Source organism: Gopherus evgoodei, chromosome 11 (assembly GCF_007399415.2).
Source record: "Gopherus evgoodei ecotype Sinaloan lineage chromosome 11, rGopEvg1_v1.p, whole genome shotgun sequence".
NCBI classification, from domain to species: domain Eukaryota; kingdom Metazoa; phylum Chordata; order Testudines; family Testudinidae; genus Gopherus; species Gopherus evgoodei.
The window spans coordinates 28,122,700-28,139,869 of NC_044332.1; the positions used below are offsets into that span (position 1 = coordinate 28,122,700).

The 17,170-nt window shown below is 44.0% G+C and overlaps 2 protein-coding genes across 6 annotated transcripts in view; one reads left to right on the forward strand and one right to left on the reverse strand.

Annotated features, from left to right (window-relative positions):
• Positions 1–3,273, forward strand: part of STAT1 (signal transducer and activator of transcription 1) — a 41,857-nt gene extending 38,584 nt beyond the window's left edge. For all 3 annotated transcript variants that reach the window (XM_030579644.1, XM_030579645.1, XM_030579643.1), the window contains exon 24: positions 292–3,273. In XM_030579644.1, the coding sequence (XP_030435504.1) occupies positions 292–315 (24 nt within the window). In that variant the 3' untranslated portion in view covers positions 316–3,273. The remainder of the gene's footprint in view (positions 1–291) is intronic.
• An 8,654-nt stretch (positions 3,274–11,927) lies between these two features.
• The window catches only part of GLS (glutaminase), a 123,500-nt gene continuing 118,257 nt past the window's right edge, over positions 11,928–17,170 (reverse strand). For all 3 annotated transcript variants that reach the window (XM_030579649.1, XM_030579651.1, XM_030579653.1), the window contains one exon: positions 11,928–15,423. In XM_030579649.1, coding sequence (XP_030435509.1) covers positions 15,267–15,423 — 157 coding nt within the window. In that variant the 3' untranslated portion in view covers positions 11,928–15,266. The remainder of the gene's footprint in view (positions 15,424–17,170) is intronic.

The following is a 17,170-nucleotide window of genomic DNA, read 5'->3' on the forward strand; positions in this document are numbered from 1 at the left end:
ATCTGAAAAGATGACATTCTTTGCTGGTTTAGCAAATAGCACTGGGTTCTGAAAACCCTGGGTAACACTTTTTGAATATTACTTAATAATTCTGTCAGAGTTCAAGCCCTCATTAGTAGATAGCAGCACATCAGTCTCAATGCCCTTACTGTGTAACACCATGAAAAATAATACTGCATAGCTCGTTACATTTTACCATGCATTGTATGTGTAAAGGAGTATTTTAGTATAATGCTTTGCTCTGGTTTGTTTTAGAGTAGATTTTAATCAACCTGTGCTCTCTCTTTACAGATGTGTTCAGCCTATCCAACTTAAGTGTTATTGGTCTCTCTACTATACTGTTTGCACGTGTCCATGCTTAAGTAGCTTGCATTTTTCTGCTTCCCTGTTTCACAACCTGCAGAGGTATGCATCAAGCCTATGTAGTCCATGACAAGCTTTCCTACATTCTGAAGAAAGCCCTTGGATTGTGTGGCACACTAGTGCATCAGACTGGAGCTTCAGTTCAGTTTAGGAATTGAGGTTCTTAATGAAGTCAGTGTAAAAATGAATGATGCCCAGAGTAGCCTGTATGTTACTGATTGTGATATTATATTCGGTTAATTGTAATTGTCAATGAGCTAGAGAATTTTCTGTCACCACTGTGAAACTCCAGCACAGAAAGTGGAGGGGAAAAAGCTGGAAATTCTAGCAACAGGGTAGGGGACAGTTGGGGCTTTTGGTTAGGAGAGCAGCATGGGATTATGGGAGAAGCCTATGTTTCTACTTAATTTATCATAAATTGAAATAGTTATGTTGACATTTACAATGTTGTCTTTAGGTTTTAAAGTAAAGGTAATTCACATCTCTGAGATTGATTTCAGGCTGCCTGCATACTCAGACAGACAATACAGCTTCAGTTTGCACTTGGCTTACACTTGGAAGACTTTCTTCTGCAATGAGGAGGATTGGAATATTTTCTTTTAAATGAAAGCTTAGATACTTTCTCAAAGAGTACAGCCACAAACTGCACTGACCTGTGTTTGCTTCTGCTCGGCTAAATCAGTGGCATATGCGTCATTGTAAATAAAAACTAGCATGTTGTTATGGTAAGCGTGAAATCCACAACTGTTACTGTATTGCTTATTGAGAAAAAGAAACACCAGTTCAGTAGGATGTCTCAATCTTTTTCATGTAGAAAATCCCCAAAGGCATCATGTCACCCCAGAGTGTGTGAGCACGCTGCATATTCTGCTATTACAGCATAAAGGAATTGAAAGCTAGACCTTGTAAAATTACAGCCAGTACCTTACTGAAGTACAGTTCAAAAAAATCTGTGTGAGGCAGCAGAGAGATGTTTTCTCACAGGATCGTTAATACAAGCACTGCCCTCCCTCCAACCATCATTGTAAGCTGACTGCACAGACACCAGACATTACCCCTCTGCCGGTAGTTACTTGTGGAGGTGGAAGTGCTTTGATATTGTCAGAATTATTCATCATTGGCCACTATGAAAATACATGTCTCTACTAAGTATTCACAAAGCACATAAAAACAACCAGAACTAAAATAAATTGAGTGGGCCTCCTTCATTGTGACACACCTGCCATTCCAAACAAAGAGAAAATACTCTAACCCTGCTACTGGCAAGGGGATTAAACTTGAAAAGTAAATTGAGAATCGAGGGGAAAAAAATCCTTAGGAAATGGAAACTTGTCAAACTGACAGATGGCATCACTTGGCCTGTCAGATTGCAGCTATTTTTATAGTTCACAGTTTAGCCAGGCACTGTTGGAATGGAGAAGTCCACTGAGGTCTTGATCTTGCACCATTCAAGTCTATAGGAGTTTTCTATTGATTTGAATGGGAGTAGGATTGAGCCCATCCAGAGCATAAATGTGTCTTGCTTTCCTCTTTGTAACAGTAAACAAAAGCATTCCTAGCATATCAATCCACTAGTGAAAGTAGCACTGTTACCTTAATTGAAAAATATACTCATCTTAGGCCTCCAAGGGTGTGCAGAAACCTGAGCATTGACACTGCAATTCAACAGTCCCTTAGCCCAGACCAGGTACAGGATTTTCATTGCAGCATAGACATATCCTGAGGGGCTTGACTGCAGCACAGCCCCACTGCAGTCAATAGAGCTAGGCTGATTTTCACTAGTTGCAGTTCCTTCTACTTTACGTTTGTACTCTAAGTTTGACTGATCTCTCTGGGGAGACATTTTGCCTGTAGGTATTGTGCATACCGTTATTAAGTCATGTTTTAGAAGACTTTTCATTTTTACTATTGCTTATTTGAAAGAGGGCATTGTCTATGTATAGACACACAGCTTCATTAATAGCAGCAGGATAAAGAAAGGTGGATTACAATTGACTGTTAAGTTCTTACAGGCCACAGAAGCATTGATACATGGAGGAAGGAGACAGTCTGCTAATAGCAGAGGAGCAGAATTGTTCTCAATAAACTAGAGGCTAATTAAGCCACAGTTACCTAATGAGGGTGGCCTCTTGCACAGCTTTCATTGCTTTTTCAAGTTTCTGAACTCATAAGGCCTCATGAAACTGAAAATCACTAATTATCTCACCTTGAAATTCCAACAGCTGCCGTGCTTTGGCTTTCAGCAGCTTGAGAGTTTAGCATTTTGCTAGTTAGTTTATAAGGGATGGGGAGCTACATTGCCGCTGTTCAGATAGATAGGTTAAAAAAGAGTCATCAGCTGCTTGAGCCTGCTTCATGAAAAGGAAGTGGTAAATACATTTAATACATTGTGCCTCTAAAGACAAGCATGCTGACTGCAAGGAGGACCCTTCCAGTCCTACGATTCCATTACTACTGTGAAAATGTTGAAAGGACCTGTGAGTATTTGCTTAGGTAGCAAAATAGAGCCAGTTTGCCTTATTTTGATCTCACTATCAAAAAAAATCAATGACCATAAATACAAAATATATCAATACGTTAATTTTATTACTGTTCTTATTAGAGTAGCTAAATGTACATATATACTTAATAGCTATCAAGTGAAATGAAGTGGGTGTTCTTAAGAATTGTGATATGTTGATCTGTATATGGTGCTTATCATTCAACTTATATCTGACAGTCAGATTTTCGCATGAGTCCAATAGATTTACAGTACCTAGCTTCATGTCATTTTTGCATGGATGAGAGTTATAAAAAGATGTTTTACAATACCAGAAATACTCTTTTTCAGGTTAAAAAAATTGAAGCATCACGTAGCAATTGTTTTATGATTATTAATAAATGAGATCATGTTTCTCTAAGACTATTGTATCAATGGACTCATGAGATTTTAATTGAATTTTTGACATAAGAGATCTCTATTTGATTTTAAGCCCATTGGGGCAGTTTCATCTCTATATGGTTGTCAGTTATTTCTGTGGCTGCAGAATTAGCCATATGTTCTACTAGTCTCTGGGTAAACAAGTAATCTAGCAAAGTGGCAGTCTGGCTCGTAAAGGCATTCTTTTTTGCTGTATTTCACAGTGCCCATCAGTGCGCTATGCTGTTCCTCACAATACAGAACAAGTGACATTAGCCTTGCCCCAAGTTACTAACAAGTGTATATAAATTTGACACAACAAGGGGAGTAAAAGAACAAGGTGGGGGTGGGGAGTAGGGTGACCAGATAGCAAGTGTGAAAAATCAGGACAGGGCATGGGGGTTAATAGGAGCCTATATAAGACAGACCCAAAAATCAGGACTGTTCCTATAAAATTGGGACATCTGGTCACCCTGGGGGGAGAGAGACAGAGGCACCCCTTTAAGAATGGATAGCCCAGCAGAGGGTCATGGTTATACAGGGCCTGGTCACGTAAGAAAAGGAGTTTTTTAGGGCTGTCAAGCGATTAATTGCGCTGTTAAACAACAACAGAAGAATCATTTAAATATTTTTGGATATTTTCTACATTTTCAAATACTGATTTCAGTTACAACACAGAGCAGCATACAGTGCTCACCTTTTTTATTAGAAATATTTGCACTGTAAAAACCAAAATAGGTGAATTGAAATATACTAATTGAAGTACTGTAGTGCAATCTCTTTATCATGAAAATTTAACTTACAAATGTAGAATTATATACAAAAAATAACTGCATTCAAAAATAAAGTCCACTCAGTCCTACTTCAGCCAGTCACTCAGACAAACAAGTTTGGCTACAATTTGCAGGAAATAATGCTGCCCAGATGTTGTTTACAATGTCATCTGAAAGTGAGAAAAGGCATTCACATGGCACTGTTGTAATTGGGATCTCAAGATATTTATATGCCAGATGCGCTAAAGATTCATGTGTCCCTTCGTGCTTCAACCACCATTCCAGAAGACACGCGTTGTCCATGCTGATGACAGGTTCTGCTCGATAACAGTCTAAAGCAGTACATACCAATGCATGTTCATTTTCATCATCTGAGTCAGATGCCATCAGCAGAAGGTTGATTTTCTTTTTTGGTGGTTCATGTTCTGTAGTTTTGTCAAGAGTGTTGCTCTTTTAAGACATCTGAAAGCATGCTCCACACCTCATCCCTCTCAGATTTTGGAAGGCACTTCAGATTCTTTAAGCTTGGGTTGAGTGCTGTAGTGATTTTTAGAAATCTCACATTGGTATCTTCTTTGAGTTTTGTCAAATCTGCTGTGAAAGTATTCTTAAAATGAACATGTGCTGTACCATCATCCAAGACTTATAACATGAAATATGTAGGAATGCAGGTAAAACAGAACAGGAAACATACAATTCTCCCCCAAGGAGTTCAGTCACAACTTTAATTAACGTGTTATTTTTGTAAAGAGCATCATCAGCATGGAAGCATGTCCTTTAGAATGGTGGCCGAAGCATGAAGGGGCATATGAAGGTTCAGCAGATCTGGCATGTAAATACTTTGCAATGCTGGCTTCAAAAGTGCCATGCGAATGCCTATTCTCACTTTCAGTTGACATAAATAAGCAGCAAGCAGCAGTATCTCCCATAAATATAAACAAGCTTGTTTGTCTTAGCAATTTGCTGAACAAGAAGTAGGACTGAGTGGACTTACATTACTGCACTCAAAAACAAAATGTAAAACTTCAGAGACTGCAACAACAAAAATCTACATTTGTATGTTCTTCGAGTACTTGCTCATGTGTATTCCATAGTAGGTGTGCGTGTTCGAAATGTGCACTGGTGCTGGAAGTTTTTCCCTCAGCAGTACCTGCAGGGGGAGCGCTGCTGCGGCCCCTGGAGTGGCGCCGCTATATCATGCTATAAGGGGAGCCGCATGCTCCCCCCTCCCTCAGTACCTTCTTGCCGCCAGTGACTGTGCATCAGACCTACTCACTCCAGCTTTGCTGCAGCTCATCTCAAATCTCGGTTGTTCAGTAGTACCTGTGTTAGTTAGTTAGTAAAAGTTCTAGTTTAGTTAATTATTCTTCTGGCTGGGGCATGCCCTGGGCCCTAGGGTTTAAATCGTGCAAGTCTTGCAGGCATTCAATGCCCAGGAGTGACCTGCACACAGACTGTCTCCTCTGCCTGGGTGAATTCCACATCAGTGACCACTAAAATCTGCAGGTCTTTCAAACGCAGGACGAAAAAAGAGAGACATAAGACTTTGGGCCCTTCTCATGGAGTCAGCACTGGCTCCTACCCCAGTGCGCCAAGCGGAATCGGCACCAGGTACTTTGTCTTAGGCGTGTGGCGATCCCCCAGCACCTTCCAGTGGCCAGCGCTGCTCTCCGTCAAAAAAGCAGAGGAAGGCTCTCTAGTCTCAGAAGCATAGAGAGAAGGCACGAGGGGAGGCTAGACCCACGTCAGGCAGCCCCAGTCCCCCTTCCCCGGGCTCTAGAGCTCTGACTCGGGTCAAGTGGAGCAGCCTGGTTACGTTGACTCAGACCTCTCCACCTGAAGTCTGCATGCCTTCAACAATGGAGGCCCTGCAGGCAGCCAAAGATATGACCCTGCATATGCTCGGAGCATCGCCAGCAGCTGGACCCCGCTCTAGATGCAAGCCGCTGCTGGGGTCTTGTCAGCTGACGCCAACCCAACTCAGATCCCGGTCAATAGACCGCTCGTTGCCCAGTGTCCTGTCGGGACACAGCCCCTAACCTCCACTCTGATCGCCCTCCAGGCTGTCTGGCAGGGTGCCGTTGGAGCGCAGTTCTAGGTACCGCTCTATTCTGAGTACAGAATATCGGCAGGACAGGTGCTGATGCTGTAGACACTCCTGCTCTCTGTGCAGCTACCAGAGCAGTTCCTGGCATGGACGCCGTCGCTGGTTGAACTCCAGCTCTCACACGTCGAGGCACTGCACCCACCACTCCCGGTGGGAATCGCCAGGTCCGCATCGTCACAGATACAGATGTCAAAGCGTCTTGAGGAGTAGCAGCTTGAGGCGGTACTGTTCCTCAACGTTGGAGTCCCGGTCCCGTGGCAGACACCATGCTTGGTACCACCGCGCATACCGCTTGCATGGCACCGACAGGTCATTGGTAACCCCAACCTCAACCTACACACAGCGCCCTATGCTCCAGCCGAGCCAACCCGACCAGCCAGTGCCACACCAGGGCCAATGGCAGGGACCCCGGTGGCAGAGTCAGTAGACCCCTGCTCCTCCCCCCCCCCCGTGCACATCCAGCAAGGCCCTCGGTCAATAGCAGGAGCATTGGAGGCTCCATCAGTTGCGCTATCCAGAACTCTGAGGGATAAAACCAGCAGGTCACGACTCCTCAGCACCGCACGAGGAGTCCAATGAAGGGGTGGACCCTGTGGCACCGGCCGACATGCAGAGCCTGGTACCACCTCCCTCCCCCGCACCGGCTGACAAGATCACAGCTCCACCCCCCTCCACACCACAGGAGGACTTCAGGGCCCATCAGGAGTTGCTAAAGCGAGTAGCATCCAGTCTCCATCTCCAAGCTGAGGAGATGGAGGGACCCTTGGACTCGCTGTTTAACATGCTCTCATCCTCAGCACCGGGCAGAGTGGCCCTCCCACTCCATGAAGGGGTGGCTAACATCTCCAATGCCCTCTGGCAAACACTGGCCTCCCTGGCTCCAATATCAAAGGTGGAGTGCAAATACTTCGTGCCCCTTCGTGGGCACAAATACCTCTATATTCACCTGGCCCCCAACTCCCTAGTGGTGGAATCTGTGAACCACTGGGAAAGACAAGGCCAACCAGGACCCGCACCCAAGAATAAAGACTCAAAGACTAGACTCGTTTGGCAGAAAGCTTTATTCGTCCGCCAGCTTCCAGCTCTGGGTAGCCAACCACCAGGCCCTCCTCAGTCAATATGAGTTTAACTTGTGGGAGTTGCTGCCAAAATTCAAGCCCTCCCTTCTGGAGTGCAAAAGGAAGGAATTCAAGTCACTGGTGGAGGAGGGCACTGCTGCTGCAAAGGCTGCTCTGCAGGTAGTGTCAGATGCGGCTGACATGGCTGCTCAATCCATAGCCTCAGCGGTGTTCATGCGCAGGGCATCGTGGCTACTGTTGTCTGAGCTCTCCACGGAGGCGCAGTCTGTGATGCAGAATCTTCCCTTTGACAAGGACCTGTTCACTGAACAATCAGACGTGAGGCTCCACAGCATGAAGGACTCACGTACCACCCTTCAATCCCTCGAGCTCCACATCCCACCCAAGGAAAAGCTTAAGGCACAAGCCTCCGTCCCTGCGCTCCAGCTGAGATATGAGCCTGCCTACAAGAGGTCCAAAACTTAGAAGAGGTGACCTCAGAGGCAGTCTCGCTCTGCCTCGCAGCCTGGGCCCTCCATGGGCAAGCATCAGGGCAAGAGGTGGTTTTGATTGGTTGCGGGAGGGTACCTTGGTGTCCTCAGAGAGGACCCTCCCACCAGTAAAGTTAGTTTTCAGGAACCACTTATCTGCTTTCCTTGTGGAATGGTCCTGAATAACATTGGACCAATAGGTCCTCAGCACCATTTCACAGGGTTATATGCTACAATTTGCCGCCCGCCCGCCCGCCCTCCCTTGGTTGGCAGGGGGGACCCGTCGCATCTGCCCCTGCTACAGCAGGAAGTGGGTCGGCTCCTCAGCCTGGGAGCTGTGGAGACAGTTCTAGAGGAACTCCGGGGGAAAGGGGTTTACTCCTGTTACTTCCTGATCCCCAAGGTGAAAAGGGGGCTCCAGACCCATCCTGGATTTGCGAGGCCTCGATTGGTTCATGGCAAAACGCCGGTTCCTCAGTCTCTCTGGCATGTATCATACCTGCTCTGGACCCTGGTGATTAGTTTGCAGCCCTGGACCTTCAGGATGCATACTTCCATGTTCACATATTCGAGAGGCACAGACGCTTCCTCCGCTTCTTAGTAGGACAGGACCACTACTAGGTTACAGTCCTCCCCTTTGGCCTGTCCACCGCACCCAGGGTGCTCACAAAGTGTGTGGCAGTCTACCTCAGATGCCGGGGGGTGGGTACAGATATTCCCCTACCTAGACGACTGGCTGCTCAAGGGCTGCTCGCGGTCCCAGGTACGCAACCATGTGGACATGCTCTTGGCCATGTGTGCCAACCTAGGCCTCCTAGTAAACGAGGCCAAGTCGACACTGGTCCTGGTGCAGTGCATAGAATTCATTGGTGCTCTCTTGGATGGCTCCAAGGCAACAGCCTCCCTTCCCATAGACAGGTTCCGAACCCTGAAGGGGCTTATAGCCTCGGTCGCAGGAATTTCCCATCACCATGGTCAGGGCCTGCCTACAGCTCCTGGGCCACATGGCAGCATGCACGTACGTAGTCTGCCACGCCAGGCTTTGTATGAGGCCCCCCCAGCTCGGGTTGGCCTCAGGAGTTCTCCCAGGCCTGGAACAAACTGGACAAAGTCCTCTCAGTACCAGTGTGGGTAATCGCCATGCTACAATGTTGGTCCTGCCTCGCCAATATGCTCCAGGGAATTCCCTTCCAGGACCTGACCCTGTCACTGGACCTAGTGTCCGACGTGTTGGGCTTGGGGGCACACATAGGGACCTCACAGACCCAAGGTTTGTGATCCATGGGAGAGCTATCCCTTCACATAAATGTCAGGGAACTCAGGGCGATACGTTTAGCTTGCATGACGTTCAGCTCGCAGCTACACAGCAAGGTGGCCAGAGTACTCACGGACAACACCGCTGTGATGTTTTATATCAACAAGCAATGCAGGGTGAGGTCCTCTGCCAAGAAGCCATCAGCCTCTGGGAGTTTTGTATAGTCCACAACATCTCCCTGAAGGCTTTCCACCTGCCAGGCGCCAACAACATGCAGGCCGATTGCTTGAGCTAGGTTTTCTCCTCCCTACACGAGTGGTCGCTTCACCCAGAGGTCACTCATCAACTCTTGCAAGAGTGGGGCACTCCTCAAGTAGACCGGTTTGCGACCCGACACAACCACCGTTGCCATGGGTTCTGCTCTGGGGCGGTGGTGGGGAGAAATACGATCTCTGACACCTTTCTCCTGGTATGGTCGGGTCAACTCCTTTATGCTTTCCTCCTGTTTCCCCATTGCCAAGGTCCCGGAGAAGGCACACGTCCTTTTGATCGCAACCCCCTGTACACTGTCACAAGGACAAGGTTCAGTTCTGCTCACACCCTGCATTCCTCCCCAAGGTGGTCTCCATCTTTCACATGAGCCAGGACATCTTACCTGTCCTCTGCCCTAAGCTGCATACCTCTAACAAGGAGCGCCGCTTCCATATGCTCGACATGCGCAGGCTTCTGGCCTTTTATCTGGATCTGACTAAGCCATTCCGCAGCTCTCTGCAACGCTTTGTTGCTTCAGCCAAGCGCATGAGGGGCCAACCGATCTCCACCCAGAGGCTTTCTGGTGGATTACATCATGCAGCCACACATGCTACAACTAGCAGGGGTTCCTGCACCACCTATTGTAAGGGCTCACTCAACAAGGGCTCGGGCCTCGTCAGCTGCCTTTGGGGCCCATGTCCTATCCAGGACATCCGTAGGGCTGCTACCTGATCCTTAGTACACACGTTCACATCGCACTATGCGATCGTCTCTCATGCCAAGAATGACGCTGTTTTCGGTAGGGCTGTGCTCCAGCTAGGGAATCTGTGAACTCCTACCTACCTCCATCAGACACAGCTTGTAATCACTTGTGGCATACACGTGAGCAATCACTCAAAGAAGAAAGGAGAGTTACCTGTTCCGTAACTGGCCTTCTTCAAGATGTGCTGCTCATGCCTATTCCACATCCCACCCTCCTTCCCCACTGATGGAGTTGTTCCAGCAATAAGAACGGAGGGTGGGGGGGAGTGTGCAGCTCTGCTTATAGTATGCTATAGCAATGCCACTCCAGGGGTTGCAGCAGCACTCCCCTACGCTGAGGGAAAAACTTCCAGCACCGGTGCACACACCTACTGTGGAATAGACATAAGCAACACATCTCGAAGAACACCAGTTATGGAACAGGTAACTGTCCTTTACACTTTCACGATAAAGAGATTGCGCTACAGTACTTATATGAGGTTAACTGAAAAATACTGTTTCTTTTGTTTATCATTTTTTCAGTGCAAATATTTGTAATGGGATGAATGGGTAAAGTAAAGTATAAATGGCCTTGAAGAAAAGCTCAGGACCTTCTATTTAAGGAAGGAAGAGTATGGAAAAAGCCTTCAAAATGATTCTAAATGTCTTCCCTTTAAGCATGTACATTTATGAAAAGAGCAAGACTCACATCCTAGACACTTTTAAAGAGGCAGTATATAAAATACTGTGTCCATTGAGCTGTTAATGTCCCTGGTTTCAATAACACAATAGTCAAAATCTATTAAGATGGATGCAAGTAATTTTAAAAAAAATTCCAAACATGTTAGAACAAGGAATACAAATTTCTCTCCCCACTGGTGTTGGACAATTCCATTTTGGCAAACAAATTTTCATTATATTGCAACTGGGTGAGAGGTTTGCAAATGTAACTGGCAAATGAGTGGTTTTTGTAATGGCCTAGAATGGGACCTCAGAGGCTTAGCCAGTCTGATGCCTACTGGCACTCACTTTGTACTGCAGGTTAGTAGTCCTGATATGTTCTCTGAAACAAGGCTTTTTATTATATCTAATAATTTCTAAATCACATTTGAGGATGCAGCACTTCTGCTATCCCTGCAGGAAATTCAAAGGTATTGTTCTTTGGAGGATTCAGGGACTTCTGCATCAGATTCAGTTTGATTGCACTATATAATAAAAAAGGTCACTTTGCTCCATAAGGCCATCTACAATATGTTGAAACCATGAAATCAGCAACAAAACGTAGGTCTCCACTTCTGGCTGCAATATGAGACCTATTTAGTATAGGGCTAGGTGATGTTGGTTTTCAGTAGAATCCCTTGATTGCTTCCACAATTTTCTGCTGTAGTCTGAGGCTGGAGTTTGTGAAGAACCTTCAGGAGCAAAATGATGCATGTATATCCCTATTTTGCCCTCTGTGTTTCTTAACTATTTCAATAGCCAGACCATCCCAACTAATCCCTGCCTCACCAGATTCAGAGACCTTTACTTGCCCATCCCAGCGACAGCCTCTATTCCTAAAGAACAGATGTTGGAGACCTGCAACACTTCAAAAATATATGGACATTAGGGTCAGCTTCTTGTTAGAATGCTCACAGCAGGTTGGTTACTCCTTTGTATTATCATTTCTCCATCAACAGCTGGACACCTGTATTGAGTGAGGGAAAGCCAATGAGCAGTTCGCTATGTCAAGCTTTTAGACTTAAAACTACAGTATTCACTAGCGACTAACCATGAGATGTAGCATCAAATCATTAGGAGGCTCCAGTTAAAGCTTGTCACAAGGCCTTCCCAATACAAAAGTAGCCTTGACACTGGAGGGTATCAAAGCAGCCTACATTGGAGGGCTCCACAAAGTCCGCTCTCTTTGGCTACTTCACTTGGGGTGGTGTGAGAGGTAGGTAAATGATGTAGCTATCCAGAAAAACCACAACAACCCCTCAAACATCTCTATTTTTTGGTATTCCTTTTTAATTGTGCTGTAAAAAGCAACAATACCTGGATTTTATTCATTAAAATAAATATCTTTCATTTTCAGGACCAGTACAGCTCAAGTATTTTTAAATTTAGATTCACTTACAGGAAAATTGCTGAAAGCAAATACATTCATCACTGTCTATTCCCCACAATAAGGAATCTAAAATGTCACACCAATCAGTCACAATTGCTGAGAGTAAGTACAGCATCAATAAAAACACTCATTGACAGTCCAGTTCTGCAGCTAAAAAGTATCAGCCCAGTACATCACATTTTTCACAAAAGGATGGGATAATTAACGCTAAGACCAGCACAATATTTCTATGTACAAAGCATTAAGTTAGCGTAACCATTTCTGGTTGCTGTGATACATAAGCAGCACATATATGACATAACACAGAAAACTCTTTGGAGCATAAGGATGTCAGCATTTGATAACACAACAAAAGCCATTTAAATTAAAACCTACATGTCAGTGCCAGCAATGATGAGCAGCCACACCAGTGAATTACATATATTTATAAATAATTGCATATATAAATGCACTGCTTCCACTGGGCACAAATCTTTGCAAAATAATATCTCCTGGTACAATGAGAAAATGTTAAAACTATCCTGGTGAAAATGCATTGGTGCTAAAATTCTAGCTAAAAGCTCTTAATATAGTGGAGGAAAACATTAGGTTCAGGGACAGCCACAATCTCTATGCTATTTAATTAAAATGCCTTTATCTTCTCAGTTCATATACCTTTTGGAAAGGTTATTGTTCGAGCAAAGTAAATTTTGACTGATTTCAATTACATCAAAATAAATCACTGACATTTTTTCTGAGACCAGACAGGATACATTTTCTTAGCACACTAGAGATACACAGAAATCTGATTAACAAACAGAATGCATCTCATAGCTTGAGACCTAATCAGTACCCTCAGAGCCCAACCTGAGAAATTTTACTCCCATAGGATCAATTTGGTAGGTCCTAGAATATTAGAGAGGAAAACATGGGATTTAGTTTGCCTTGTTTTATCCTCTGTAGGAGTGCAGCAGAGACAGGGCCTTGTGCTCTCAACAGTGATCCATCTGGCCAAGAAGGGTTCAAAGGGAATCCCATCCAGTTCTTGGTAAAGGAGGAAGGCGGCTGCGACACAAGGCAGGAAAGGTGAAGGTTATAAAAGCATGAGGCCTTCCAGTGAATTGACAGGCAAAAAGCAGCAATATCAGATCGGAGGGGAGAGTGACTAATGCCAGGCAAGCATTTTTACCAATCTGATTTCAGGGGTTTAGGCTTTCAAACTACTACAGGACAGCATCTTTATTATGAGATAGGCCACTGCTTGTGCTGAATATCAAGTGCCTCCATTTGATTTCTCCTCCTTAGGGGAGGCAATGTGCATAGAGGCTAGAGCACTGGAGTGGGACCGCGGGAGACAAGGGTTCCATACCTTGACTCTGCCACTGACTTTCTGGGTGACCTCTCCATGCCTCAGTTTCACCGTCTATACAGTGGGCACCTTGAGATCTATGGATGAATTATTATTACTGCCATATGTTTGAGATGTGTGCAGTTCCCACAAACGGTCTTATTCCCATGCACAGCCTGATTCTTGACTATCATCTACTTCCAACAAATGTGAAATAGATACTCTTACCAGGTTGTTTTGTGTGTTGTTTTTTTTTGTTTGTTTGTTTGTTAAAGATGACTTCACTCATATCGTAGTGTCAGTAATCAGACATATTGTTACATTGGCAAGAAGCTGATGTAGTGTAATGGTCCCAAAAACAGAACTGATATTTGGATTTAGAGTTCTAACGCCTGGTATACGTGGGGCACAGACTACCATGTGAAGAGGGCAAATGCAACAGTTCACACACAAATGAACTGCTTGATTTGTGCCCCTGTTTCTGATCTCTTACCTGTTTCACATCAGCGTAACTTCAGAAGCTTCAACAAAACTATTCAAGGATTTATGCCAGCATAAGAAGAGAGATAGACCCACAGTTTGGCATATCCACAACTTTGCTCATGTTTTGATTAGCTTTATGCCTCTTTAAGCTGTTTCACTCCATGAGTGTTCTTTATTGTGAGTCTAACTTATTTAGAACATTTGGTTTAGTATTTTGCCTTTCATATACTTACATTCCCCTAAAAGGTTTTTGGTATAGTTGCAGCTAAGGACAAAATTTAAGACAGAGATGAATTATTTTGCAGCCTACAAGATCCCCCACGATGCACATATGCCTGTCAGGAACCAATGCATACTGTGGAAGCACCTGCTTTCCCCAACTAAAGGGAAAGCACTTCAGCAGCTGAATATAGACAGAGAGAGAGGCTGGACAATGGGCATTTGAAAGAAACAGCTTAAAAAAAAAAAAAGTCAAACAAGTGATATTCCTCCATGGCATTTGGTCATCAAACCAACCTTAAAACAGATTCCCTGAAAAAATCATCTCTAAGAACAATTAGCCCAGACCATTGACAAACGTCACCATTATTTTGAGATTTATGCTATATAAACAACCACTCAAGGTGGCACGTGCCTGTAATTCTAGCTACCTGGGAGGCTGAGGCCGGCGGATCGCTTGAGCTCGGGGTTCTGGGCTGTGGTGTGCTATGCCGATCAGGTGTCTGGTGCCACTGACAAGCCTGGCCAATGGGTGGCTGAAGGACTCGCTAGAACAAGGTGTTGTGATCAGCCCTCTCTGTGAGGGCTGATTGGTCAATCGATGTAGGTGACAAGGTGACTATGTAAACAAGGTTCCAGGGGAAATTTAGGGAAAACAAGATAAATGCAGATCCTTGTTCAACACACCCATGTTAAATCTACACCAGCATCCTCAACTCCTGAAATCTAGCAAAACCACAATGACACTTGCACATGGCAACAGCATGGTTCCACTTGGCCACACTGTAAGACATTTGTTTAGAAATGCAAATTCAGCAAAAAAATTCCTGACCATGGTTTGAAGATACACATAGAACACAAAAATAAATTAAGTAGTGCACAGTAAAGCCATCAACAGCTAATACTTCCTCTACATCAATTATATGCAACACGAGGTAATATTGCTCACATTATGGAAGGAGATTCTCGGGAGGGGGAGAGGGGGGTTTGTTTGGGATTTGTTTGTTTTTTTGGAGCGGTTGGGCTTGTCCGCTGCATATCATGAAGAAAACTCCTGTAACACTGAAATAAATGAAATATTCTGTAAAATATACACCACTGTAAGACAGAAATATACACGCTCTTCATACTCATTTTCCACAATAACATAGGTAAGTGATTTGACTCTTGGGATCTAGCTGAAGATGGTTAGAGTAAGCCATCTAGATTTTTATGAACTGTTTGATTTTCCTTTCCATCGCTGGAATCCTCTGGAGGTGTGTACTGGATCTGGAATTCTTGAAGAATTTTAAATACATCATGGTGTCCAAAATGTAAAGCTTCATCCATAGGGGTGTTATTCCATCTGAAACAGGAAGCACAATATTTCCAAAATCAGTAAGCAAGTAAATCCACCACTATGGATTCCATTATACTTTGATGTTTGAGACAACAATTGCCAGTACAGTATGTACTAAGCACAGGGACTACATAAGGACCTTCAGTGAATTGGATAGTGGGTGACAACCCTTTTGACAACAGATGTTTTCACTACTTTTTACTCCTGTTCCCCCTTCAGTATCAAAATAACTAATGGAGAATTAGTGGGATTCCATTCCTTCTTGTGCTTCAGTATAATTGTTTAATACATTTCAGCCCATCCGTGTAACACCACTGTCTTCAATGTGATTTCATGGGTGTCACCAAGGACAAAATCTGGCATGAAGAACTTTTACTACCACGGATTCAGACCATAAAACTTCCCCAAAATAATCCCTAGATCTCTTCTAGAAGAACATCCAAACTTGATTTAAAAAATGGTCAGTGATGTAGAATCCACCATGGCCATTGGCAATACATAAAGGAATAACCCAGCTTGATCTTCAGTCCACAGGCTGATTGTGCACTGTTAATCACTGGAAATGAAACCTTTTTACTTGAAAATGTGAAAACTGAACACTTGATATTGAAATCACTAAAAGATGATAAAAACAATTATTTTTTTCAGTCATTTTTCACAGCAGAACTGCACTTTAATGGATAGTGTCAGACTAGACTAAACAGTAGCTAAACACATACATATGCGTAACCGCTGCTATTTTCACATCATCCACACTAAACCCTCCCAAATGTAACAATAATATGCAAAGGCTACTGCATACAATTGTATATTTTCCCCTCTTAAACAGGAGAGTAAGAGATATCTAAATATAGTATTTCAACAAAGCAAATGTGAAGTATTTTTTGCCTTCCTTTCACCAAGGAAATCAGCTCCAGAAAGGTGCCTCACACTATTTTTACTGAAGCGTTTTTTCTAGTATTGATCTTTGACATCCTTTTGGCACAGGACAAACTCTTCCCCTGAGGGGTTTTAATGGAAAAGCTGGTAATTAGAGCAGGTGCAAACACAATATAGATTTCCCACCAACTTTGATTACATTTTAAATCGTGGTGTAAGAACTCTGTAGCACTGTTAGTTCCTTTTGAAAAGGACTGTATCAAAAAGTCAAAATCTCACCTTAATAGTAAAGCTTCAAAATATCACAGGTAATGATAAATGACTGAAAATTCTCTGCCTTTCTGACACTCCTACAAGCACCCATAAGGAGGACATTGTGCATATAAGACAAGACATAAGCAGACATATTAGTCTGCACAGCACTGCATGAAATAAACTATCAAATTAAAGCTCATTCAGTGCTTTACTGTTAAATAGCAAAATCACAGTTATCCGGACAGAAGAATTAAAAGGTACAGGCAAACTGAAGGGAGCAGAGAAAGACACAAGTTTACTTGAGAAAGAGAGCTAGAGAGTGGACAAAAGTGGTTTCATTACTAGTGTCAGGCATTGTTTTCTATAGGTGAGGGACCTTGCACTGACCTATTTTTTTCTGGTTTCCAATGCCATACTGCGAGTTACAGTAATAAAACTGAAGGTGAAATTAAAAATAAAAAAGTTAATGATTATACATACAAGCCATGTGGAGTGCACCTCTCTCAGGACACCAGAACAGTAAAACAGCCTTTCTAATGGGGTCAAGTTCACACTGAAGTTTGTGAATAGTTTTAGTTATGTTGGAAATACGTAAACACTCTTACACCCACATCCGTGT